General features: G+C 34.9%; 1 protein-coding gene across 1 annotated transcript; it reads right to left on the reverse strand.

Moving 5' to 3' along the window:
* Nucleotides 1-865: 865 nt before the first annotated feature.
* LOC137654440 (carboxypeptidase B-like) lies at nucleotides 866-18163 on the reverse strand. Its single transcript, XM_068388062.1, has 8 exons — nucleotides 17100-18163; nucleotides 14031-14184; nucleotides 12707-12859; nucleotides 11335-11469; nucleotides 9237-9460; nucleotides 8841-8986; nucleotides 8115-8230; nucleotides 866-5804 (listed from the first exon to the last, which is right to left on the reverse strand). Exons 1-8 carry the CDS (start codon nucleotides 17397-17399, stop codon nucleotides 5596-5598), a joined length of 1437 nt encoding a protein of 478 aa, XP_068244163.1. The 5' UTR covers nucleotides 17400-18163; the 3' UTR covers nucleotides 866-5595.
* Between the last annotated feature and the right edge of the window lie 7901 nt (nucleotides 18164-26064).

Consider the following 26064-nt stretch of genomic DNA (forward strand, 5'->3'; position numbering starts at 1 on the left):
GTTATTTTATGCATGAAATTATTTTTACTCGGTACTTTTGCATTTACAAATAATTGCAATTTTCATGTTCTACATATTTATAAACTCATTCTTTGTATTTTCTCATGGTACAGTATACGAAAAAATTTGAAAATATAAACATTGCGATATAAAGAAATTATACTGTAAATTTAGTTTGTCTATAATCGCTCAATCATTTTCTGATAATGTATACAACTTTTATTTATGCAATAAACAGGAAATTTATTCAGCTTGCTAAAACAATTTTAATTTCTTAATGGCATTCTTTAATTATGCTATGAAACATCAATGGGAAGGAGGTGGACGCTTGACGTTATTGCTCACTGTAAAAAATTTAGGATACTGTAATCAATCACGGGTCATTAACAATCAGATTTATGTAAAATCATTGCCACAGTGTAATGGATCTGTCGTTTCTACACATATCCTCTTTTAACATTATTTTTTACGAATATATTTTTTAATTGTAAATTATTGAACGTTTCTCACATATTTTTCATAATTCCTTTGATTTTTTAATACTTTTAATCACCGTTAAGATATTTTGCTTACATCATGGAACAAGTTAAATAATTTCTTGACAAAATGAAATAAATAGAAGTTCATATGTTATAGTTTGGCTGTACCAAGGCGCGGAAAAAAATCCCTTTTGAAGGCATGTAAATTTTGACTTCTGGCCAAAAGTCACGAGCCTAACAGTTTTTTTTCTCATGCCTGTGATACCGAAAGGGTTAATAAAGTATAATTCATAACTTGGAACCAGGGGCTACAAAAACTCATTATCTTGATTACCTTTATTTAATAAATATCACTTGGAATTTATCAAAATCTTGTACATTCTGTATTTATTACATACCATGTACCACAAGTAAAAATAGTTATTTAAATAAATAAATATAAATAAGTATATAAATAAATACGTGTATAAATAAGTATATAAATAAATATGTAAATAAATAGTGTATTATGCAATGTCCTACTACATTGCAAAGTTTCTAAACTTGGGTGAATAACTATTAGTATGAAATGGTTTACATTAATGTCCTTTTTATACTATAGGTATGGGACAGTAAGGCTTTTTGGTAGAGCCACATACAAGAATACATGGCATGAATGTTTTACAAAGGATATAAAATGGAGGAGGGAAATAAGAAATAGCGCTGTGGCTAGAATATACCTTGTAACCCTTTAGAAGTGAAAGAATTCTTTATAGGTGCTCATTGTGTGCACTCCTTTAGTGAAACATATAAAAACGAAAATTTGACCAAGAGTCATCCATAGAATAGTGCCAGTATGTAAAAAACTTATAGAATGAACTAATACTGTCCTGTATATTAAAGAAGGGAATTAGAAGAAAGTTTAATAAGCTAGATTATTGGTTATCATAGACAAATTTTTAAAGGAGCACATGAGTAGGTTAATTACAAGCAATTGGGAAAGAGGTAATATTGAAATGTAAAAATGGGTGCTGTTGCTAAATCAAACAGACTATGTAGTTAAAGTCTGTTTCTATTTAAAGAAGAGATTGCAGCAAGTGGGGAAGAGGTGATTGCATGAATTTTGTGTATAAGGACAGTTTGACAAAGATTAATTAGGTTTGAGCGTTCGAGGTCGGGTAAAAGTATTGGTGTAGTAAAAGTGCTGATAGGGACATTTAAGTTCAGAGTGGATCCGAAAAATGTAGTTTATAAATTGAAGTGCAGTAGAGGGTCTTGTTTTACGAAAATATTAGTGCAGACGGGAGTTTTGAAAAATCAATATTGGAAGGATTGAGCTAAAGGTGGTATGGGAGGGTGTAGAGGGGTAATTTGAAAAAGTGGTTTCCTTACGTTCGAGTGTACGAAGGGTGCCAAAAGTGTAGGGGAGATGAAGAATATGCAAGTGGGGAGTTTGAAAAACTAATACTAATTTGTGTTTAAAGTGAGTTTGGAAATTATTGGTCTTATAAAATTCAAGGCGTTATGAGGTCTTGAGTGTGCACAGTTTTGAAAATTTATTTATGCCAGTGAAGTTCAGTGGTACTTTGAGTGCAATATTGCATTGAAAATATAGCTTTGCAGGGGAAGTGCAAAAGGGAAGATTGACCAAATATTTTTTAGTGATATTAGAGTGCATAAGGAGTGAAGAAAATATACTTGAAGAATGACGATTGCAAAAAAAGTTTAGAAAATGCAGTTTTTCAATTTCTAGTGTCTAGGTGTTTTGAAAATATAGATTTGCGTGCAGGAATAAGGGTTTGCAAAGTGATTGTAAAGAAGTTTGACTGGATAGAAAACTTGGAAAATGTATTTCAGTGAAAAAAAAAGAATAATTGCACGAGTGTGAGTAAAGGGATTTTGACGAAGGAAAAATCTATTTCTGTGAAGAGACCTGTGACGCCCGGTGAAAGAAGTCCTTCTTTACACTTTTCTAATATAAATCTTCCAAATATACTAGAGAAAGATAAAAGCATGGAATGCAGAGGTTACTACCCTCGCGCGATCACCTTGTGGGTGTCGTGTATACAACAGGGGCGTGTGAAAACCACTATTCACAGGCTGTCTTCATCAAGAGTGGAAAAAGTGACCTTTGATAATTAAGGTGCTGAGGGTTGAGTGCATAGGAAATGTGAAAATTGTGCTTTTTTTGAGAACAAAAGTATCCTTAAGTAGTTTAATGTGGCTTGAATGCATAATTTTGGAAGGAGAGACAGGGAAGTATTAGTTTAATGTGGCTTGAAGTGAATAAGGATCTCAGAATGCATAATTTTGGAAGGAGAGACAGGGAAGTATTAGTTTAATGTGGCTTGAAGTGAATAAGGATCTCAGAATGCATAATTTTGGAAGGAGAGACAGGGAAGTATTAGTTTAATGTGGCTTCAAGTGAATAAGGATCTCAGAATGCATAATTTTGGAAGGAGAGACAGGGAAGTATCTTTTTGAGATGAGTGCACAGGGTGTGTGAAAATTGTTTTGTGAAATATTGAGCAAGTAGTGAATCCAAAAATTAGATTTATACAGTTTCAGTTTTAGGAAGATAAAAGAATATTTTGAAGAGTGAAGAAAGATGTGGTTTGAGTGTTATGAAAATGCAAGTTTATGAAGGAAGTGCTGAAGTTAACAGAATTATTCATGAAATGAAGGCTGCAGTAAGTCTTTAAGGGTATTTCATATCAATAGTACAATAATGAAATATGGTGATTGGGGTTGTGCAGAAAGGTGCTCTGTGCTGAAGTTTAGGGGGTTCTTGTCCAATATCATAAGTTAGCATTCAAATATTTAGTCAAGGGTGATTCATCTTGTGCTTCTAGTGTGGGGTCTTACTAGTTTGAGAAAAAACCTAATGAAAGTGTATCTAAGAAATAAAATTGTGTATTATTGCATCGTATTGGTATGAAGGACGTGATAGACAAATTTACTTATGACTTTCAATAGCAACATTGATATCTTTTGGTTTCCGATTGCGCAGTTACTCTTAAATGTTATATTGTTAGCTGGTGTTTTGAATATTTGTTTCACAAGGAACGGTCATTTACGAGAGATAATTTCCACAAAAGTGTACAGATGAGGAAACCAATGAAGGATACCACAAGGATTTTAAAGTGTAATGGAGTCAACCCCTTTTTTGTTAGATAGGTCAGGCAAATGAAGGAGATATTGTTTATGGAAGTACGCTTAAGGAATGGAAGCATATATTGGGGATTTTTTATAAATGAAAACTTGTGGCTATCTAGGGAAAAAAAGAAAGTTTCTTTTAGGGAGGGTAACACTTAAAGCAAGGTAGAAATGAATAGCTGATTTCTTGGTGTTGGAGGATTTCTGTCTAGGTTAATGGGTTTACATCAGGGATGAAAGGCTTTGTTAGAAAAAACTAGGGATATCGTTTAGGGATAAAATGGTATTCGATACATGTAACTTTTAAAAGTCTTTTGGGCATTGGGGATGGGCTGCTGAAAATATGGATAGTGGGGTTTCTGTCAATGATAAAAAAAGGAGCTCTGTGAGGGATTGTAAGGTTTCTGCTGGGAATAGAATAGTTCCTATCATGGATAAAATGGATTAATAAAGGATAAAAGATTTTCCATTAGGAGAAAGAGGATTTCTAAGGATAGAAGGCTTAATGCCCATGGGTGAAAAAGGATTTAACCAAGGAGTGGGGTTCATAACAAGATCAAGACTACATTGCAAGTGTAATGGAAAGTTATATATTTTAACATATCTTAATGGGAATGAACTCAAAAGATCATAGGAAAAATACTGTTTGGTAGTTATTTGTGCAGTGTGGGGACTATAAAGGCTCTATAACATACGGTATCTAGCATTGGTTAAGAAGGTAATTGTGCATAGTATTCTGTGGATTTGAGTGGAGACAGTCAGTGTGGGGAATATTTGCTGATATTGTATTTTATGCAAGAGTTAAAAGGATTTCTTATATGAGGGAGAGAGCAAAGACTGAAAGTAAATCTTGAATACTTTGAAGGAAATTAAGTGTTAAGAAAAAAATATTTGCGACTTGTTAATCGTAAAGATTGTTCAAGCGTGTGCATTGTGCAGGTCATTGCAAGTGAAATGAGTAGTGCAACTCTTGGCAAATGCTGTTAAATGAGTGAATAGTTGAATAATGGCTAACTGACCAGAGATTGTGTTAAGATAGGTGATGAATATTACGGAGAAAAATATTTTCGGTTGTAAAGGAAAAAGAAAATTAGTTAGTAGTAAAAGTAAAATGTTTGGTGGATTAGAGACGTTATTATAAACTTGGGAGACTTGATATACCTGAAATGAAAATGGACATTCTATAAATACAAGTATAGAACAAATGCGCCATTGGCTGGTAGGTGGGTACAGTATTACATTTAAAACAGAACCTGCGACTTTTCGTGCAATTTAACTTGCAAATAACTAAATCTTTTAGGGAAATTTACCTTTTCAAAGAGAATAAAGACTATGGGAAAATGGAAATTAAAATAGAATGAAGAGTAGCCAGCCTTTAGAACTTGAGAAAGGAATGTATTTCCATTTCCACAGTAAAAAATTGTTTGTGGTGCAGATAATCGCAAAGAAAGAAGTATTTTTCATTGGCTACACGTGAAATAAGAAGAAACGAGGAAGACGAAACGATTGATGCTTAAAATCACATCAGTTAAAAAACGTGAAAAAAAAGTTAATGAGATTGTGTGTGTGCTGAAAACTACGTCAATTTTAAGTACTCAAGAGATAGGAGAGTAATTAATATAAGTAGATTAGAAGAGAGATCAGCACCTATATGTGCAAACTATTGGTTTTGTTTTCAATAAATATCCAGCCCTTTAACAGATGTTTCAGTGAGTGAGGCCCTTGGATTTTAATGTAGGCCTACTGTTGGACACAGGAAGTCCCTGGTACTCCATCAGTCTGAGGAAGTGTACCCTATCACTCCCTAACTGCATGGGGCGTTCCTGTATGTATCTCTTCCACCATGTCTGTTATCTCTCCGTACATTCGGTGTTTGGTTACTCACCACACTGTAAGAGTGTGACAAGGTGCTCTTCCATAGAGCAAGGTATGCCAGGAATTCTTGCGTCCAACTATAAATTTTTCTACGTGCAAATGATTTTTAAGCTTTGTTCATTTCCCCGTCCAAGGAGTTGGAGGGTTCGGTCAAAGCTGCATCATCTTGCGAGATGTTTTCCGAGACCCTGGTACTATTTTTTTCGTATTTTGGAAGCCTCTCCAGCACTCCGGCAGCCATGGCCCTTATGCCCTCGTAAGTCTCGATGCCGGTTGGTAGAATCTGCTCCTTGGGCAAGATGAAGCCGTGCTGACCTGTTGCAAAGGAAAGGGAAAATGTGCTGAACTGGAATTTCTATTTTAATCTATCATATTGAGCGTGATCAACATCTTTCACGGAGATGCATTAATATTTGAATTGCTTTAAAGCTGTAGAGAGAAATGCCTTCTTTAGATACTTGTATTGTTCTAGATAAACTTGACTAATTATCAAGGGATTTTTAAGATTTGCTTTCATACACGATATACTTTGTTTTTCAGAAAATTTATAAGGAAAAATTTAGTGAATAAGTGTTTAGAGTCTGACCAAGGTATCAAAATATAATGCCATAAATATAAGGACTAAAATAAGACAAACTTATTTAATGAATCATCTTAAGTTCTTGAAAATGAATTATTGTAAAATCATTGTCTTATCCTTGTAATGCCTTCAGTTTATGCAACAATATCTCCATCATAGATACAGTATACTGATATTGAATGTTCCTTCAATACTAGGCTATTGAAAGTCACTCCAAAATCAAACCATTGTTCTCTAGTCTTGGGTAGTGCCATAGCCTCTGTACCATGGTCTTCCACTTTCTTGTGGGTAGGGTTCTCTTGCTTGATGGTACACCCAGGCACACTATTCTATCTTATTTCTCTTCCTCTTGTGTTTTGAATTTTTTATAGTTTACCTATGAAAGATTTATTTCATATTATTGTTCTTAAATTTCTCTTGTAGTTTATTTCCATTCTTCACTGGGCTATTTTCCCTGTTGGAGCCCCTGGGCTTATAGCATTTTGCTTTTCCAACTAGTGTTGTAACTTGGGAAGTAATAATAATAATAATGATAACCCTAAGTTTGTTCATCGAATAATACCTAATACTCCCCTTCAAAGGCTAAGTAGCGTTTTCCTTCATATGGTGGATATATTTAAGGAGAAACTAAAGTATTTATAACAATCATCCATTGGTTAAAATTACGTTTGACTGCATACTTTCACAAGTTTGAGAAAAGGCCAAAATTCTAGGAAAGATTGATTTACAAGTAGACATTCTTACTGAGAAATTATAATGTTTTTCGAAGAAAGCAAGAAATGAGATGATAACGGAAATTTAGGTGTTTAACCAGGCTCACATGCACATATGTAGCCTTTTGGTATGTAGCCTAAATATTTTGTTGTTACTATTTAAGAAAATCTACCACTTTGAATTAGTCCTAAATAACCTAGATTCTCGGAATCATATCGGGTTTTAAGTTTATTTATCCACTGATTCTCGCATTCATCAACTATTGTAAGAAAAAGTTTACTTTTCAGTTGCAAACATCAGAATTTCCAATTTCAGCAAATTTCCAATTTCTTTCAGCAGTTAGTTCGAATTTCTAAAGATTATCAAGATATTCAGTAGGAAGTTAAAGACTACAGTGCACCTCACAAAGTGTACTGTAGCCTTCACCTAATGAGATTTGCCCCAAGTTTTCTAGTTCTCTTATATCTCTATTCCACTTCCTATCTTCACCTGTCTTTGAAGATCACTTCAGTATTAGTGGAAGATTCTCAGTGAACAGCCTCCTCTGACCCATTATTGTTCCATATAACAAATTCTGTGAATCAATTCTTAGTTTATATTATCTGAAGTTCTCTAGAATCCCTACGAATTTATAGACAACCTCTTGAACTTCAAACATCTTGGATAAGTTTCCAAATTTTAAAACTTTCCAGGGTGTATTAACTAATTTAAAATTTCCGGGAATTTTTGAGTCTTCAAAAATTAATTTCCAGTTCCCACAATTTGTAAGTCCTCATTAAATAAAATTTCCGATTTCTTATGTCTAGTGTCTCTTGATTGAGTTTAGCATTGCTGAATTCTTAAGATCTCGTTAAAACGTCGTTCGTGAATGGCAGAGGTAAGGGACAGTGGTTATGCCATAGAGACTGACCATAAAGTATACATATGATCAGTGAAAAAGCCTCCTCTCCATCTAAGCTAGGACCATGTCAAGCCAGGCAATGGCTGCTGATGACTCAACAGGTAGACCTATAGGCTCCCTAAAACCCTGATTCCCCCCCCCCCCACCTTCACATCTTTAACTCACAAGGATGGTGAGGTCACAGTCACGAGAAATTATCTTGAACCTCATTTCAGCAGATCGTCAAGTTAAACGTTTCTACCAGCTTAAAAAACCTATCAGGCTCAGTACAATTATTAATATTGCAATAGAATTCTGTTTACTATATAGTCAAAATTCAATCCTACTTGGGAAGGTTTCTTCCTTCGTAAAGTTCAACTTAACGAAGTCCTCCTACTAAGTTTTCGGTTTTTCAAAATTCTCAAAAGGAGCCTCATTTTCGAGCACTTACCTAGATCTCTTAATTCCAAGGAGTAAGAGAAAGGTATTCCTGCAGTGGCATAAGCAAAGTCTCCAGAACCACCAGAGGCAACGTAGAGAAGCTGCGTCACAGATCCCAACGTGTAACTGAGAAGAAAGAGAGAAACATGTCAGTAGTGGATGGGAAATAATTCATGGTTATTTTCAATGATTTAAAATAAGGTCCTAGGCATTGTGTGTGTCAAATGGAAACTAGAAAAGAAGGATAATGGAGGTAAGAAGTAAAGTTTAAAGTGAGTGATTATAGTATTCGGGAATAATAGAATCGGTTAAAGAAAGAGGCAGTCACTAGGCTGAATGATTTGGACATGTGATTTTCACATTTTTGAGTGAAATTCTCCATCTGTAGTGATATATTCGTGAAAATAGACTATTGTACTGTAATGCAGATATAAAGACTTAATTTTACAGGCAAGTCGATAGCATTAAGTGTGTAGTTATATTCAGCTAACACCAACTATTTCTAGGAAGATATCAGACTTGATAAGTTAGCTTCTTTGGTCTACTTATCAGTTTTGTTCAATTCATCAAAGTGTAACTTGGGTTTTAGTAGTTTTCATTACCTCTTAAAGGTCAACTGTATCTTATAGTGTCTTAGAGAGGAAAAAAAAGTTTTGGAATGTAATTTAATCCCTAGCACTATATTTTGACAAGTTTCCTAATGGTTACTACTACCTAGGTATTAAAAAACACTTACTCGGTACCGTCGTATTTGCGGATGGCATCTGTGGCTAGCTTGCCCACTTCGTACATGTCGTCGTAATTGTCTGGGAAGTTGTAAGTGCCTGCATAAGGCAACATCCACATCTGAGAGTAGGCGTGGATGCTGACGTAAACTTTTAGCTGTGGAGAATGGGTGATAAAGTTTCAGAGTTTGCTAAATATGAAGGGAAATAGCAGTGAAGTACTGTATGTACAGCCCAGTAGTGAAGTAGTACAATTATTACACCTTGTGGTGCGTTGTATGTACAGTACGGTACTGTATTATTTAAAAACTTAACTTATGCTACCGTAAGTTTGTGAGAATAAGCTTTTGCCTTTGTACAATAGTAATTTCATCACTGAATTAAAAAAAAGAATAAAGAAAACTCACTTGATCCTTGTACTCCATGATGAAATCTCTGATTGCTTGTGTCTCGGGTTCAGACTCTGCACTAGGTCCAGCGTAGATTTCACTACAGGGATTCAGGGATGAACCGCCATTGTTCCAGAGGTAACCAAAATTCCTGTTGAGATCTACACCGACGCAAGAGCTATCTGGGTTCACGGCGCGGTTCTTACGCCACAGGCGGTCATGGTGGCGAGTGTATTCGTAGCCTGGGGTGATGAAAGATGAAATTATATAGATTTTGCTTGCATTCCAGAGTGAAGAACCATGGACTTACCTGGCCAGTTGAAAATGCTGAATACTGCTAACAAGAGAACGTTTGTGTCTTCAAGATTAAGCCAGTGCTGACTTTGATGCAAATGTATTGTACTCTACATTCCTATTGAATTTCCTATATAGGTTATGCTGCAGTATTGTACAGTACTAAGGAAATGGAAAATAATTCAGTGCATCAAAGTCTAAAGGACTTATAGAATATTGTGAAAATACATTTGATGACTAGTTGAGTTTGAGTGCACAGTATTAACATAGAAATAATGTGCTCAATACCTTTTGCATTCTACTTTTCTATAAAGAAACAATAAAAACGGTGATCTCATACAAGCTAAACAGTCCAAAGTTAGAGACCTATATTCTGTCGTTTCTCGAAGCTGTGGCGTGGAAAGGGTACTATCTCTAGCCCGTAGGCTAGTTTCTTTGAAGTTGGTAACTTCTTTTGTTGTCATTACTTGGGCACCAATACATCTTGAAAATTCAGGCTAATTCGTCCACTGAGTTGGTTGTTTGTTTTTACATTTATTAGAGAGCTTTCTGTTCTGTGTCATTCCTGGTTTTAATAAAGGTGTATCAAACATTGAAAGAAGACTTTTGTGGTTGGCACCAATCCGTAGCCTTGTATACTTCCAAGCTTCTTGTACCGTCCTCTTCAGGGAAGCCTCTTATAGTGGAACAATTCACATTGTATGCTATTGATGGCACATCAGTGTTATAGCCATACCGCAAATTAAGATGAAAAGTAGATAGTGTATGGCTATTATTAACAATGATGTTCAAGGAAGAAAAACAGCGTAACCTTTTCAAACAACTGCAATTCTAAATTTCTCCCTTATTCTTCATGATAGTGACCCTAAAATCCGTATTATTACTTACACATAAAACCATAAGCCTATTTTATTGTAGTACTGTACTTACATGTAGAAGTCTCAGTGCACATTCTTTACAAAGTGCAGTGCGTGCCATTGGTAGCCTTTCGCTGAGTCTGGCTATTAACAGAGCAGTACGATATCAGAGTAAAGGACTTACCTAGGAAACTATTTGATTGTATATTGCTGGTCTAAAAGCCATGAGAATTGGGCGTAAAGGAATAAGCTGCAAATTCATTAACAATTTCAGTGAATGTTGGAACTAAAGAAAAACGTATATGGAATAGAACTATAAAACCAGAAAAATCCTTCAAAACTGAAACAGCTGCTAAAGAAACAGTCTACTTAAAAGATTTATCAGATTTGTGAGAGAAAAGGGTCATGACACTTAAGTTGCTTCAATTTTTTCAGAACTGACTAAATCTGACATAGTTTGATAAACTAATAAAGTTAGAAAATTTTCAGCAATTTATCCTAGCTTTACAGCTAATGAGTAATAAGATACAGCCAATGACCAAGATACTTTTATGATAAAGGGTCTGGTCTGAAGAGTAGCATTTTTTTATTTTAATTAGCTGATACAATGGATACTGAATACTTGAAACGCTGTGGAAGCATGTGGAAACGAACTCGTTGAAGCTAACCACCTGTCAAAATTGTAGAAATATTTAGAAAATTCAATTGCGTTCTCGACCGGTTACATATAACGGCGAGCTAATCGATAAAAATTATACTTGTAATATTGACAGTCCTACGGTAAGATTTATGAATGATATTTTACAAATATACAAAATTGTAGCTATCTGTTTAAGCACTAGAACTCTATATATTTATAAATTATTCTCCATAACTAAAATTCTGCGTAAAGATAAGGTCACATATATGTTGGTTCTTAATGCGTAATAAAGATAGATTCATACTAATATGTATGAGCAACCTACCGTCAGGATTACCCAGAGGCATAATGTACCAGTCGAACTTTCCAGTGACATTTTCGTGTTCCCAGTGATACTCCACCAGTCGGTTCAGAATGTACATGGCTGTGGCAGGAGAGACCCATTCTCTAGCGTGAAGACCTAAGGAGAAAAGACAAGAGTTCCATAAGGTTTGGGAAATGTTAAGGGGTTCAACTGAGAGTATTTGCTGTGCTTCATTGCACGAAGACCAGAGACGCAAAGTCATAAGTTCCATTAGGTTAGGGAAATGTTAAAGGGTTTAACTAAGAATTTTTTCTGTGCTCAGCAGGAAGACCTGAGGGGAAAAGACCAAGAGTTCCATAAGGTTTGGGAAATGTTAAGGGGGTTCAACAGAGAGTATTTGCAGTGCTTCATTGTGCGAAGACCAGAGGGGGGAAAAGTCATAAGTTCCATGAGGTTTAGGAAATATTAAGGTGTTTAACTAAGAATTTTTGCTGTGCTCCCTTGGAAGGCCTGAGGGGAAAAGACAAGCTTTCAATAAGGTTTGAAAAATGTAAAGTGGTTTATCTGAACATTATCTGTCCTCCCCTTTAAGCCCATTCTACACAAGGGGCAAATGCTGGACGGGAACTCTGATTTGTGCGTAATTCTCTCGTTTTGAAACTGTTAGCAGATCAAATAGTCTAAGGAAGGCAGGAGAATGTATGACTCTGGCCAGAAGTTGGGCAGAGGGCAGTCAGAGCTGTGTCGGACAATAGTCGGCCACCCATCCAGTGCCTTGACAATGGGCATGGGCACTTTGCACATGGTTCCCTCGTCTATGACGTCATCTGTACTCCTGATCGCAACCCATACCACAAAATTGGTAACAGTGTCTGCCCGACGTGCATTTGCCCGTCTTGCCTGTCGTGTGGAAGGGGCTTTAGGTTCCCCATTCTATGTATCATTCATGTTTAATTTCTATTGGGTCTTTGCTCTGAAAGATGATTGATTCTTCGATAGAATGTTAACACAAGTCTCTCTTCGTAGTTGTATATGACAGATCTATTTTAATGTTGTTACTAATCATAAGATATTTTACATTTAGTCATTGCTTCTCATGTAGTTTATTTATTTCTTTTCCTCACATGGTTATTTTTACCTGTTGCTGCCCATAAGCTTATAGTAGTCTGCTTTACCAACTAGGGTTGTAGCCTAGTAATAATGATAATTACAATATTGATGATATTGCACATCTATAGTAGAATAACATATCTTCATTACTAATCCAAAAGTTTGTCACCAAAAGATTTGTAAAGTAGAGAAGAAGCTTCACCTCTAAACCAAGTTGAAGATCTTATAATAACAAACGAGTTTTCCTTAAGAATAAAACAATTAAACAAAAGACTTCACTCACCTCCATCAATCCAGATAGCTGGTTTTGGTTTATCAGAAGGCTCTGAGATCTTGACCACCAGCAGAGAGCGATTCTCATAGGACTTGCCAATGTCAATGATGGTAACCAAGTTTGGGTAGTGGATTTCCAACCAGGACATGTAGTCGTACATATCTGAAAGCAGAGAATTTATTTCGAAATTTATTCGACGAAGTCGTGTTTAGATAGGGCCGTAGATAGTCTGAGATAGTCATCTATCCTTACACTATACTCAATTTTTTTTAATGAGGCACCTTTGCACCGACTCGCAGCCGTGCCCTTTTAGCTTGGAAAAGTTTCCTGCTATCTGATTGGTTAGAATTATTTTGCCCAACCAATCAGCGATCAGGAAACTTTTCCGAGCTAAAAGAGCACCCTTGCGAGTCGGTGCAAATCTGCCTCACTAAAAAGAATTAACTATAGTTGTTTGGTTACTCGCTGCTCAGGTAGGGTGTGACAGGGTGTACTTCCTCAGAGGGAGGTATGCCATGAATTTCTGTATCCAACTGTACCTCATGATAAATAGTTGTAACTAACGGGAAAATATATTATTAATTGGACTATTTGTATTATTGAATCATATAATTACTTTAAATAATATGGTTCCTCATGTTTATTATTTTTAAAGGATTACAAGCACAATTTGTATTAATGAGTCCTATAATTATTTAAAATAATATGGTTCTCCGTGTATACTTTTAAAGGGGTTACAGAGCTTATGATAATATATTTATGGGTCATACATCACGAGATCGAAAATATTGTAGAGGATAAGATTTTAAGAATGAGTGTGTCAAAGTTAGTTTGACTTTTTTTTTTTTTTTTTTTTTTTTTTAAAGATCTGCAAGTTATGTTAAATCAGATATTCAAAGACGAGTGAAGCTGGTATTAGATAACATAATTTTTTTTATCTGTTTATACTTTATATTTGAAAAGTTTTGCAAAAATTAATGACACATTAAAGATAGAGAATAAATAACGGTCGTATTATGAAAAAATGCTAGAATATTGAGAAATGAATGAAAGAGCAAAATCACTTTATATTTAAAATTTTCCAAAAACTAATAGACATTAAAGTTAGAGAATAAATAACGGTTGTATTATGAAAAAGGGTTAGAATATTGATAAATAGAAGAAAAAAAAATAATATTGTAAAATCCCAGGCAACTAATAAACATTAAAGTTAGCGAATAAATAACGGTTGTATTATGAAAAAGGGTTAGACTATTGATGAATAGAAGAATTTTTTTTTTTTTTTTTTTTTTTTTTTTTTTTTTTTTTTGTAAAATCCCAGGCAATAACTCACCTTCAGTGGAATGATAATTATCCCAGGTCATGGAATGTGGAGTCTTTGGACTGAATCCAGGGATTTCGTCACCTTGTTCGTTGTTGATGGCGACCTGGAGGTCACGAATGACCTCTTTGTAAGACAGGTCATATTCGTTGAAGACTTGACGTATCTGGAAAGGAGGGTCAATAGCTTTGTACTATCTGAGTGTATAATAGATAATGATGATATTAATTATTAACTTATAATAATATCGATAATGATAATTTGATCTAATTTGCCCATGTGGTAACGTCCCTGACTAATGATCGCCAGACTGGGGTTCGAGTCCCGCTCAAACTCGTTCCTTTGGTCGCTGCAACCTCACAATCCAAGTTAGCTAAGGATGACGGGTTTGCGGGGAGCCTATAGGTCTATCTGCTGTGTCATCAGCAGCCATTGCCTGTCCCTTCTTGATCCTAGCTTAGGTGGAGAGGTGGCTTGGGCGCTGATCATATGTATATATGGTCAGTCAATTGCGCATTGTCCTGCTTGCTAGGGCAATGTCACTGTCCTTTGCCTCTGCCATTCATGAGCGACCTTTAAACCTTTATGATCAGCCTCTGGCTTATTGTCTTGCTTGATAGGGAAATGTCACTCTCCCTTGCCTCTGCTATTCATGAGCGACCTTTAAACCTTTATGGTCAGTCTCTAGGGTATTGTCCTGCTTGATAGGGCAATGTCACTGTTCTTTGCCTCTGCCATTCATGAGTGACCTTTAAACCTTTCACCCCCCTGCATTCCCTGTTTTAGTAACCCCTCCCCTATAAAGCACCTCCTCCCCCTCCTCCCCTCCCCCTCCATGAGATCATAACACGCAGTTGGTACTACAGCGTTGCACATAAGACATTTCTTATGACAATCCCGATTTTATCCTGTTGAATCCTCTTCTGCAAATTGCAAGGCATCTCATGTACTCCAAGGTTATTTCAATTGAACGCCTTAAGGGGAGGGGCTCTCATTATCTTCATGAAATGAGAGAGAGAGAGAGAGAGAGAGAGAGAGAGAGAGAGAGAGAGAGAGAGATTCAAGTTTATAGTCTATCATTATTCCCTGGCTATTCTTAAGCAATTTTATGTAATTATGAAAATTTCTATCATCTTTGCTAAGCATACAGTATTTCAAAGTACTGTAGTTCGTTGTTGTAATTATCAATTTTTAAGAAACTTTCAACCGGGCTCCACAAGGCACTAGAACAGTTGGAAGACCTAGGCCTACGTGGCTGAGGACTATGAAGCGTGAAGTAGATGACGATTAGTGGAGAAGTATTGATTTAAAAGCTCAAGGTAGAGGATGACTGACGATATCTAACTGAGGCCCTTTGCGTTAATAGGTGTAGGAGATGTTATATATATATATATATATATATATATATATATATATATATATATATATATATATATATATATGTATATATATATATATGTGTGTGTGTGTGTGTGTGTGTGTGTGTGTGTGTGTGTGTATCTATAAGTACACCTTTGAATAATCTGTTCTTCAGTAGGCCTATGTCTAAAATCAGTACCTTGACAAAATACACAATTTTTCAATTTTCTCTTCATTTTAAAAGTTTTATTATCAAATCATCTCGTCAGAAACTGCAAGTTTTTGATACGTTTAATTGGTTTCATATTCCGATGTTCACAAAATGTTTATCTTAAATTCCTATTAATATTTGATTAAGTCGTTTGTTGCAACTGGATACACTATCTTGAATAACTTGCTGTCATATTTACTTGGGTCTTCAAAATGGTAATTTTTAGACTATTAGTCACTTCATTCAGGATTAATTATATCTATTTTTAGCCATCTCCACATACTTGTATATATATATATATATATATATATATATATATATATATATATATATATATTATTATCATTATTATTACTATTATTATTATTACTTGCTAGGCTACAACCCTATTTGGAAAAGCAGGATGCTATGAAACCAGGGGTTCCAACAGGGAAAATAGCCCAGTGAGGAAAGGAAACTAAGGAAAAATAAAATATTTCAAGAACAGTAACATTAAATTAAATATCTCCTATATAAACTATAAAAACTTTAAAAAAACAAGCGGAAGAGAAATAAGATAGCATAAAGTGCCCGAGTGTACCTTCAAGCAAGAGAACTCTAACCCAAGGCAGTGGAAGACCATGATACAGAGGCTATGGCACTACTCAAGACTAGAGAACAATGGTTTGATTTTGGAGTGCCCTTCTCCTAGAAGAGCTGCTTACCATAGCTAATAATCTCTTCTACCCTACCAAGAGGAAAGTAGCTTGGCTTTTCAAATGAAAAAATCCTAATCCTTTGTTAATCAATATATACTCCATTTTAGACATTTCTTCTAAAAAATGCTATACATAAAATCTACAAAATGATCAGTTCATCAATCAGCTTCCATCTCGGTATAATTCGTTATTAATCACTAGTGTACGTCGCCCGTCAAAAGTGACGGCTAAATATTTCGATAGATAGGCCTATGCACAGAGATTTAACCCTTCTCACCCTGTCCGCCTCTCCTCACTAAAACGCGGAAATTTGGTTATATATATATATATATATATATATATATATATATATATATATATATATATATATATATATATATATATATATATATATATATATATATATATATATATATATATACACACCATTACTACATCTCAAAAACATTATAATTACGATAATGTAAAAAAACATATATTAAGTCAAACTAGCATGTATCTCTTCTAGTGAATTCAACCCACCGAGATATATACTAAAAAAAAGAAAAATACTAATAAGAAATTGAAACCTAAGGACGCATTTGAAACCAAATTTCACAATTTCGCTTTAAAACTCCTACGTAGTCTTGACCTTGTAACTCCCATAGGCCTAAGAAAAAAAAATCAATAATTCAAAATTTCCAGTATTATATCTAAAAAATTCATTTACTATCCTAAGAAAAAAAAAACAATCGGTAATTCAAATTTTCCAGTACTATATCTAAAAATACAATTACGATCCTGTAGGAAAAAAATACAGTAATTCAAACTAACCTGCTTCTCCTCGTCGGGGGCCGTCAACACATCAACCTCGTACTGATTTTCAAGACTCCGCCCTTTGTGCTTCCATGACCAAACCTCGACGCCGGGGGACATGTCCATCGAATCCACCACGGGCAGCTGCGTTTCGGACACGTCCGTTCGAAAGAGTTTATACCCTGAGTAGGACCTAATGCCACCGTCGCTATCTCTGCGGTTAGCGAGCTCCTGCTGTAGGAAGCCCTCCAAGGGATGCGCTCGGCAGGATAGAAGGAGGCTGGCCAATAGGCCTAGGAAATGGATCATGTTTGCCATTCTTGAAGCTTTGTTCGCAAGATTATGTTTTGTTTATATAGGCCTACTATTGAAAAAAGGTGATTTTGGAGTTTCTAGTTTCTGGAGCAGATGAAATAACACTTTAATTAATAGGCCTACTATTGAAAAAAGGGTGATTTTGGAGTTTCTATTTGCTGGAGCAGATGAAATAACACTTTAATTAATAGGCCTACTATTGAAAAAAGGGTGATTTTGGAGTTTCTAGTTTCTGGAGCAGATGAAATAACACTTTAATTAATAGGCCTACTATTGAAAAAAGGGTGATTTTGGAGTTTCTATTTGCTGGAGCAGATGAAATAACACTTTAATTATCTTTAATTTTTTAGAAAAAGGTGATTTTTGAGTTTCTAGTTGCTGGAGTAGATGAAATAACACTTTAATTATCTTTAATTAACTTTAATTATCTTATTTTGATGATTATCAAGCACGGCTGGATATTAACCATTCACTTAAAACGAACAAAACTCGGGAGTGAAAAGTATAAAAGGAAAAAAACAAGAGAAGAAAAAGAGAAGTGCAAACTAGGACAGGAGAAGTGTGGGAGAAGTGTCGAGTCTACTGTGTGTTCAGTTGCGGACAGAAGTGTGCAAGTGATGATTGTAAACCACCAGATATCCCCTTTTATATGCGGATCAACCAGACGTATACCCTTTAACCGGATGTCCGTATACGCCGAGTGTCAAGGCCCGGATGTATTTCCGACCTTCAAAATGATGTGTAGCACAATGATGGCATTGGTTGTACAGTTTCAAATTCTTTGAACTTTACTGCATTAACTTTGTTATTATGCGTAGAAAAGTGGTTATTATTATTATTATTTTTATTTTTACAATAAAATGCAATCTCTATAAATGATGATAATAAGCATTTATTCATCAGTAAAGCATTTATTTACATTTTTCCATCTACCTAGGCCTATTCATTCAGAATTTTCCCTGTTGGAGCCCTAGACATTATAATTTTCTGCTTTACTAAGGTTGTAGCTTAGATGATAATAATAATAATAATAATAATAATAATAATAATAATAATAATAATAATAATAATAATAAGGTTATTATTATTATTATTGAAATATTTTAATTGTTAATTACTTGTAATTTCCCTATTTCCTTGTCTCACTGGGCTATTTTCCCTGTTGGAGCCCCGAGGCTTATAACATTCTGCTTTTCCAACTAGGGCTGTAGTTTAGCAAGTAATAATAATAATAATCATAATAATGATAATAATAATAATGATATTATTATTGTCGTTGTTGTTGTTGTTATTATTAAATTTGTTTATTTTAATATTCAATTACTTGTAATTTCCCCATTTCCTTTCTTCACTGAGCTATTTTTTCCTGTTGGAGCCCTCTGGCTTATAGCATTCTGCTTTTCCAACTAGGGTTGTAGGTTAGCAAGTATTATTATTATTATTATTATTATTATTCATACATAATCTGCAGTTCTAGTTTGTAAAACATAATATTATAAGCCCATGGGCTCTAACAAGAAAAATTCTGAAGGAATAGGCCTAGGTAGATGGAAAAATTTAAATAAATGCAAAAGTTATGAAATGTTAATGAATAAAAGCGTGTCTTTGTACACTAATGCTTATTATTATCATTTTAGAGATTGCATTTTATTATTATTATTATTATTAATAGTATTATTATTATTATTACTACTACTATTACTACTTAAGCTACAACCCTAGTTAGAAAAGCATAAAGTTATAAGCCCAATAGGTAGTAGGTTGGCCAGGGCATCAGCCACCCGTTGAGATATTATCGCTAGAGTTATTGGCTCCTTTGACTGGCCAGCCAGTACTACATTGAATCCCTCCCTCTGGTTACGGCTCATTTTGTCTTTGCCTACACATAGGGCATCAGCTACCCGTTGAGATACTAACGCTAGAGGGTTATTGGCTCCTTTGACTGGCCAGACAGTGCTACATTGAGTCCCTCCCTCTGGTTACGGCTCATTTTGTCTTAGCCTACACATACACCGAATAATCTGGCCTATTCTCACCACATTCTCCTCTGTCCTCATGAAACCTGACAACACTGAGATTACCAAACGATTCTTCTTCTTCGTTCTACTGCATTGTAATTGTTCAGTGGCCACTTTCCTCTTGGTAAGGGTAGAGGAGACTTTAGCTATGGTAAGCAGCTCTTCTAGGAGGACACCTCAAAATCAAACCATTGTTCTCTATTCTTGGGTAGTGCCATAGCCTCTGTACTATGGTCTTCCACTGTTTGGGTTAGAGTTCTCTTGCTTGAGGGTACACTCAGGCACACTATTCTGTTTTCTTTTTTCCAGTATTTATAGTTTATATATGAAAGAGTAATTTTAATGTTACTGTTCTTAAAGTATTTTATTTTGATTTTTATTACTTCTCTTGTAGTTAATTTATTTCATTGTTTCCTTTCTTCACTGGGCTACATTTTCGTGTTGGAGCCCTTGGGCTTATAGTATCCTGCTTTTCCAATGAGGGTGGAGTTAAATAAAATAGATAAGTAATAATAATAATAATAATAATAATAATTCCATCAGTCAAGAAAGTAGCAAGGGCGCTTAATATTTTTATTGTTTGTGCAGGGCAGCGGACAGACTTAAGTGGCTTACTCTTTTTACCAGCATTCATACTAATGTAGGCCTACACGTAGACAAACTTTTATTCATTACTTTTTCATGACATATTCATTTATTTACATTTTTAATTTATGTATTCATTTGCAGTATACATTTCTTTCTTTTGGGTAATTGTATTCGCTATAATGATTGTTTCCTTAATATAATCGAAAGAGCAAAGTTTTTTCCGTTTTGATTTTGTTCAATGTTAAATTTAAAAAATTTGAATAAAATTTAAAAGAAAATCTCTGTGCTCTTGATAATTTTGTGTGAAATACATAGATGTGTTAGATGGTGTGTAGAAATAAGATTGCATTTTTATTCTACTAAAAAAGTCAAACAACCGTTTAATAGATAGGCCTATAGATTATTTTAATAGTTTTATTACTAAATGCACCCTCATCATCATCTCCTCCTACGTCTATTGACGCAAAGGGCCTCAGTTAGATTTCGCCAGTCGTCTCTATCTTGAGATTTTAATTCAATACCTCTCCATTCATCATCTACTTCACGCTTCATAGCCCTCAGACATGTAGGACTAGATCTTCTAACTGTTCTAGTGGCTTGTGGAGCCCAGTTGAAAGTTTGATGAACCTTTATTGATTCAATATCTCTCCATTCATCTACTCTACGCTTCATAACCCTCAGCCATGTAGTCCTAGGTCTTCTATCTGTTCTAGTGGCTTGTGTTGCCCAGTTGAACGTTTGATGAATCTATATTGATATATGTTCAGTATCATGCAATTGCAAAATTACATAATCATAGAATTCATATTTAGATGGAACTGTTACACCAATATATATATAAATGAGACTCCAAAATCAAACCAATATTATCTAGTCTGGGTAGTGCCATAACTTCTGTACCATGGCCTTCCTCTGTCTTGGGTTAGAGTTCTCTTGCTTGAGGGTACACTCCGGCACACTACTCTATTCTATCTCATTTTTCTTCCTCTTGTTTTGTTAATTTTTTTATTATTTATAAGGGAAATATTTATTTTGATGTTACTGCACTTGAAATATTTTATTTTTCCTTGTTTCCTTTCCTCACTGGGCTACTTTCCTCTTGGTAAGGGTTGAAGAGACTCTTTAGCTATGGTAAGCGGCTCTTCTAGGAGGACACTCCAAAATCAAACCTTGTTCTCTAGTCTTGGGTAGTGCCATAGCCTTTGTACCATGTTCTTCCACTGTCTTGGGTTAGAGTTCTCTTGCTTGAGGGTACACTCGGGCACACTGTTCTATCTAGTTTCTCTTCCTCTTGTTTTGTTAAAGTTTTTATAGTTTATTTAGGCAATGTTTATTTTAATGTTGTTACTATTCTTAAAATATTTTATTTTTCCTTGTTTCCTTTTCCCATTGGGCTATTTTCCCTGTTGGGGCCCTTGGGCTTATAGCATCCTGCTTTTCCAAGTAGGATTGTAGCTTAGCAATTAATAATAATAATAATAATAATAATAATAATAAATGAACAGTTCAGGTTGTTCCCGGACGCCTCTGTGATCCACAACTTTAACTGCAAGTTTTTGTTTTACAAATTAAAATGAGAGTCAGGTTTTGAATACAAGATAGGAGAACAATACTCGATATATGGTAGAATTGAAGAAATAAAATATTTCCTCAGGATAAATTGATCACTGAAAATCTTAAAAGACTTTCTCAATAAGCCTTTTTTTGTGTGTGCAATTGAAGAAGAAACAGATTTGCTGCGGTTCTCGAAAGTAAATTTGCAATCAAGAATCATCAACTCCAAAACGACTTAATTCTTCTGGAGACACATCGGCATTGCGAAAGAATCTATAATTTTTTGTTTTCGACTAGCCAAGTCTCATTTAAAAAAATCAACGATACTATAGTCCATTTCTTTTAGCGATGCATATTTGCACCGACTCGCGGCGGTGCCCTTTTAGCTCGGGAAAGTTTCCTGATCGCTGAATGGTTAGAATTATCTTGTCCAACCAATCAGCGATCCGGAAACTTTTCTGAGCTAAAAGGGCACCGCTGCGAGTCGGTGCAAATATGCATCGCTAAAAGGAATGGACTATAGTCATAATAAACCACCAAAACTACTTCTTCCTTCTGAAGACACATCCCATTTTTACAAATCCATTTCAATTTTCTATTTTTTAACATTTAGCTGCACATCATTAAAGTTATTAATATTATTAGTGTATAATCTAGAATTTCAAATGAGTTTTATACTCTTAAGTTCAAGAGACATTATCGATTTGGATGTTTAGGAGCCCCTGTCCACGATCTACTTACAATCATACTATGAACTTTAAAGTTTAACTGAATGCCCTACAATTTACACCATGCCCTGATTTTAGCTATATTTCTATTAAGGGATTTAGCAACCACAGGTTTACACCAAAGATCCGGAATTGATATAAAGAGAGTAGCATCATCTGCATATGAAACAAGTTTTCTAGGCCAAACCACATTTCATTCGTTTGTACTATGAAAAGTAATGGGCCAAGAACACTACCCTCGGGAACACTAGCTATAGTACTCCTATAGTCACTATCAAAGATCCGGAATTGATACAAAGAGAGTAGCATCATCTGCATATGAAACAAGTTTTCTAGGCCAAACCACATTTCATTCGTATGTACTATGAAAAGTAATGGGCCAAGAACACTACCCTCGGGAACACTAGCTATAGCATTCCCGTAGTCACTATCAAAGATCCGGAATTGATACAAAGAGAGTAGCATCATCTGCATATGAAACAAGTTTTCTAGGCCAAACCACATTTCATTCGCATGTACTATAAAAAGTAATGGGCCAAGAACACTACCCTCGGGAGCACTAGCTATAGCATTCCTATAGTCACTATCAAAGATCCGGAATTGATACAAAGAGAGTAGCATCATCTGCATATGAAACAAGTTTTCTAGGCTAAACCACATTTCATTCGTATGTACTATGAAAAGTAATGGGCCAAGAACACTACCCTCGGGAACACTAGCTATAGTACTCCTATAGTCACTATCAAAGATCCGGAATTGATACAAAGAGAGTAGCATCATCTGCATATGAAACAAGTTTTCTAGGCCAAACCACATTTCATTCGCATGTACTATAAAAAGTAATGGGCCAAGAACACTACCCTCAGGAACACTAGCTAGGCATTCCTATAGTCACTATCAAAGATCTTTAATTGATACAAAAAGAGTAGCATCATCTACATATGAAACAAGTTTTCTAGGCCAAACCACATTTTATTCTTATATAGTGTGCAAAGTAATGGGCCAAGAACACTACCCTCGGGATCACTAGGTATAGCTTAGTCACTATCAAAGATCTATAATTGGTACAAAGAGAGTAGCATCATCTGCATACGAAACAAGTTTTCTAGGCCAAACCACATTTCATTCGTATGTACTGTGAAAAGTAATGGGCCAAGAACACTACCCTCAGGATTCACTAGCTATAGCATTCTTATAATCACTATCAAAGATCTATAATTAATACAAAGAGAGTAGCATCATCTGTATATGAAACAAGTTTTCTAGGCCAAACCACATTTCATTCGTATGTACTATGAAAAGTAATGGGCCAAGAACACTACCCTCAGGATTCACTAGCTATAGCATTCCTATAATCACTATCAAAGATCTATAATTGATACAAAGAGAGTAGCATCGTCTGCATACGAAACAAATTTTCTAGGCCAAACCACATTTCATTCGCATGTACTATAAAAAGTAATGGGCCAAGAACACTACCCTCGGGAACACTAGCTATAACTTTCCTATAGTCATTATGGTATGTATACAGAAAGCTTCAGGCTGGGAATAAAATGAAAGTAATATACAATATTACACTCATCATCGCGTGATAGTCACTAGGCGTACGTGAGACTGTCGTAATGAAATCATTATCATAATGAAGCACTGTTCTATTAAGGTGTTTTCGAACTAGCACCCGAGAGAGCATAGTAGGAAAACTACAAGCGAAAGTTCAGAACATTTTAGCGTAGGGCATTATAGATTTGCCGAACCGTAAATCCGGTGTCTATGTAAGCAAGGCTAATTGACCTTTTCTAAGCAAGGTTAATTTACCTTTCTCTCTCTCTCTCTCTCTCTCTCTCTCTCTTATTGTTCAATATTTTTGAAAGAAAGACAGGTATGTTATTAAATACTCTCTCTCTCTCTCTCTCTCTCTCTCTCTCTTATTGTTCAATATTTGAAAGAAAGACAGGTATGTTATTAAATACTCTCTCTCTCTCTCTCTCTCTCTCTCTCTCTTATTGTTCAATATTTGAAAGAAAGACAGGTGTTATTAAATTCTCTCTCTCTCTCTCTCTCTCTCTCTCATTGTTCAATATTTGAAAGAAAGACGTATGTTATTAAATACTCTCTCTCTCTCTCTCTCTCTCTCTCTCTCTCTTATTGTTCAATATTTGAAAGAAAGACAGGTATGTTACTAGATACTCTCTCTCTCTCTCTCTCTCTCTCTCTCTCTCTCTCTTATTGTTCAATATTTGAAAGAAAGACAGGTATGTTATTAAATACCCCCCCCTCTCTCTCTCTCTCTCTCTCTCTCTCTCTCTCTCTAATATTTATTTATTTAATTTTTACTACTACTACTACTACTACTACTACTACTACTACTACTACTACTGATAATAATAATAATAATAATAATAATAATAATAATACTGTCCACAAAATAATATATTATCTGAAGCACTTGGAGTACTTGCATATTTTGTAGGATTTTCTCAGGAAAAAACTGTTTTAATTGAATCAGTGGGTCTTATTGCGCTAACTGCTATGCTGACTTATGCAATTATTATGCAAATTTAAAGATAAATGGATCCACTTAACAAACAGCTGTATTTTTAATTCTTGCTTAACAATACGATCCTGTGAACAATATATATCCTTAGAATGTGGCAGTTTCATGTGTACACACACACACACACACACACATATATATATATATATATATTTATACATACATACACATACATATATATATGTATATATATATATATATATATGTATATTATATAGTATATAAATGTATATATATATATATATATATGTATGTATGTATGTATGTGTGTGTGTTTATACTCACACAACGCGCAACAACTTAAGGTATTTTAGTTTACACTGTATGAAACTACTACTACTACTACTACTACTACTACTACTACTACTACTACTACTACTACTACTACTACTACTACTAATAATAATAATAATATATTGAACACAGGTGTAACTATTCTTGAAAACTATCACAGGAAAGTAACATAAAATAGAACATAATGCTTTAGCCGTTATGATAATTCATAATTAACACCAAAAAAGAAAGACTTTTCATATTAATAAACATAATATCACAAATATGAAAAGGCTGAATAAACTACAGTAGAGAAACAGTATAAAATGGTCAAATCCAGCCAGAAATCTCATTATTATTATTATTATTATTATTATTATTATTATTATTACTTGCTAAGCCGCAACCCTAGTTGGAAAAGCAAGATGCTATAAGCCCAGGGGCCCCAACAGGGAAAATAGCTCAGCGAGGAAAGGAAACAAGGAAAAATAATATATTTTATGAACAATGACATTTAAATAAATATTTTCTATATAAACTATGAAAACTTTAACAAAACAAAAGGAAGAGAAACGAGATAGAATAGTGGGCCCGAGTGTACCCTCAAGCAAGAGAACTCTAACCCAAGACAGTGGAAGACCATGGTGCAGAGACTATGGCACTACCCAAGACTAGTGAACTCTGGTTTGATTTTGGAGTGTCCTTCTCTTAGAAGAGCTGCTTATCATGGCTAAAGTCTCTCTTCTATCATTACCAAGAGGAAAGTAGCCACTGAACAATTAGAGTGCAGTAGTTAACCCCTTGGATGAAGAAGAATTGTTTGGTAATGTCAGTGTTGTCAGGTGAATGAGGACAGAGGAGAATCTGTAAAGAATATGCCAGACTATTCGGTGTCTGTGTAGGCAAAGGGAAAGCGAACCGTAACTAGAGAGAAGGATCTAATGCAGTCCTGT

Source organism: Palaemon carinicauda, chromosome 15, assembly GCF_036898095.1.
Source record: "Palaemon carinicauda isolate YSFRI2023 chromosome 15, ASM3689809v2, whole genome shotgun sequence".
Lineage (NCBI taxonomy): Eukaryota > Metazoa > Arthropoda > Malacostraca > Decapoda > Palaemonidae > Palaemon > Palaemon carinicauda.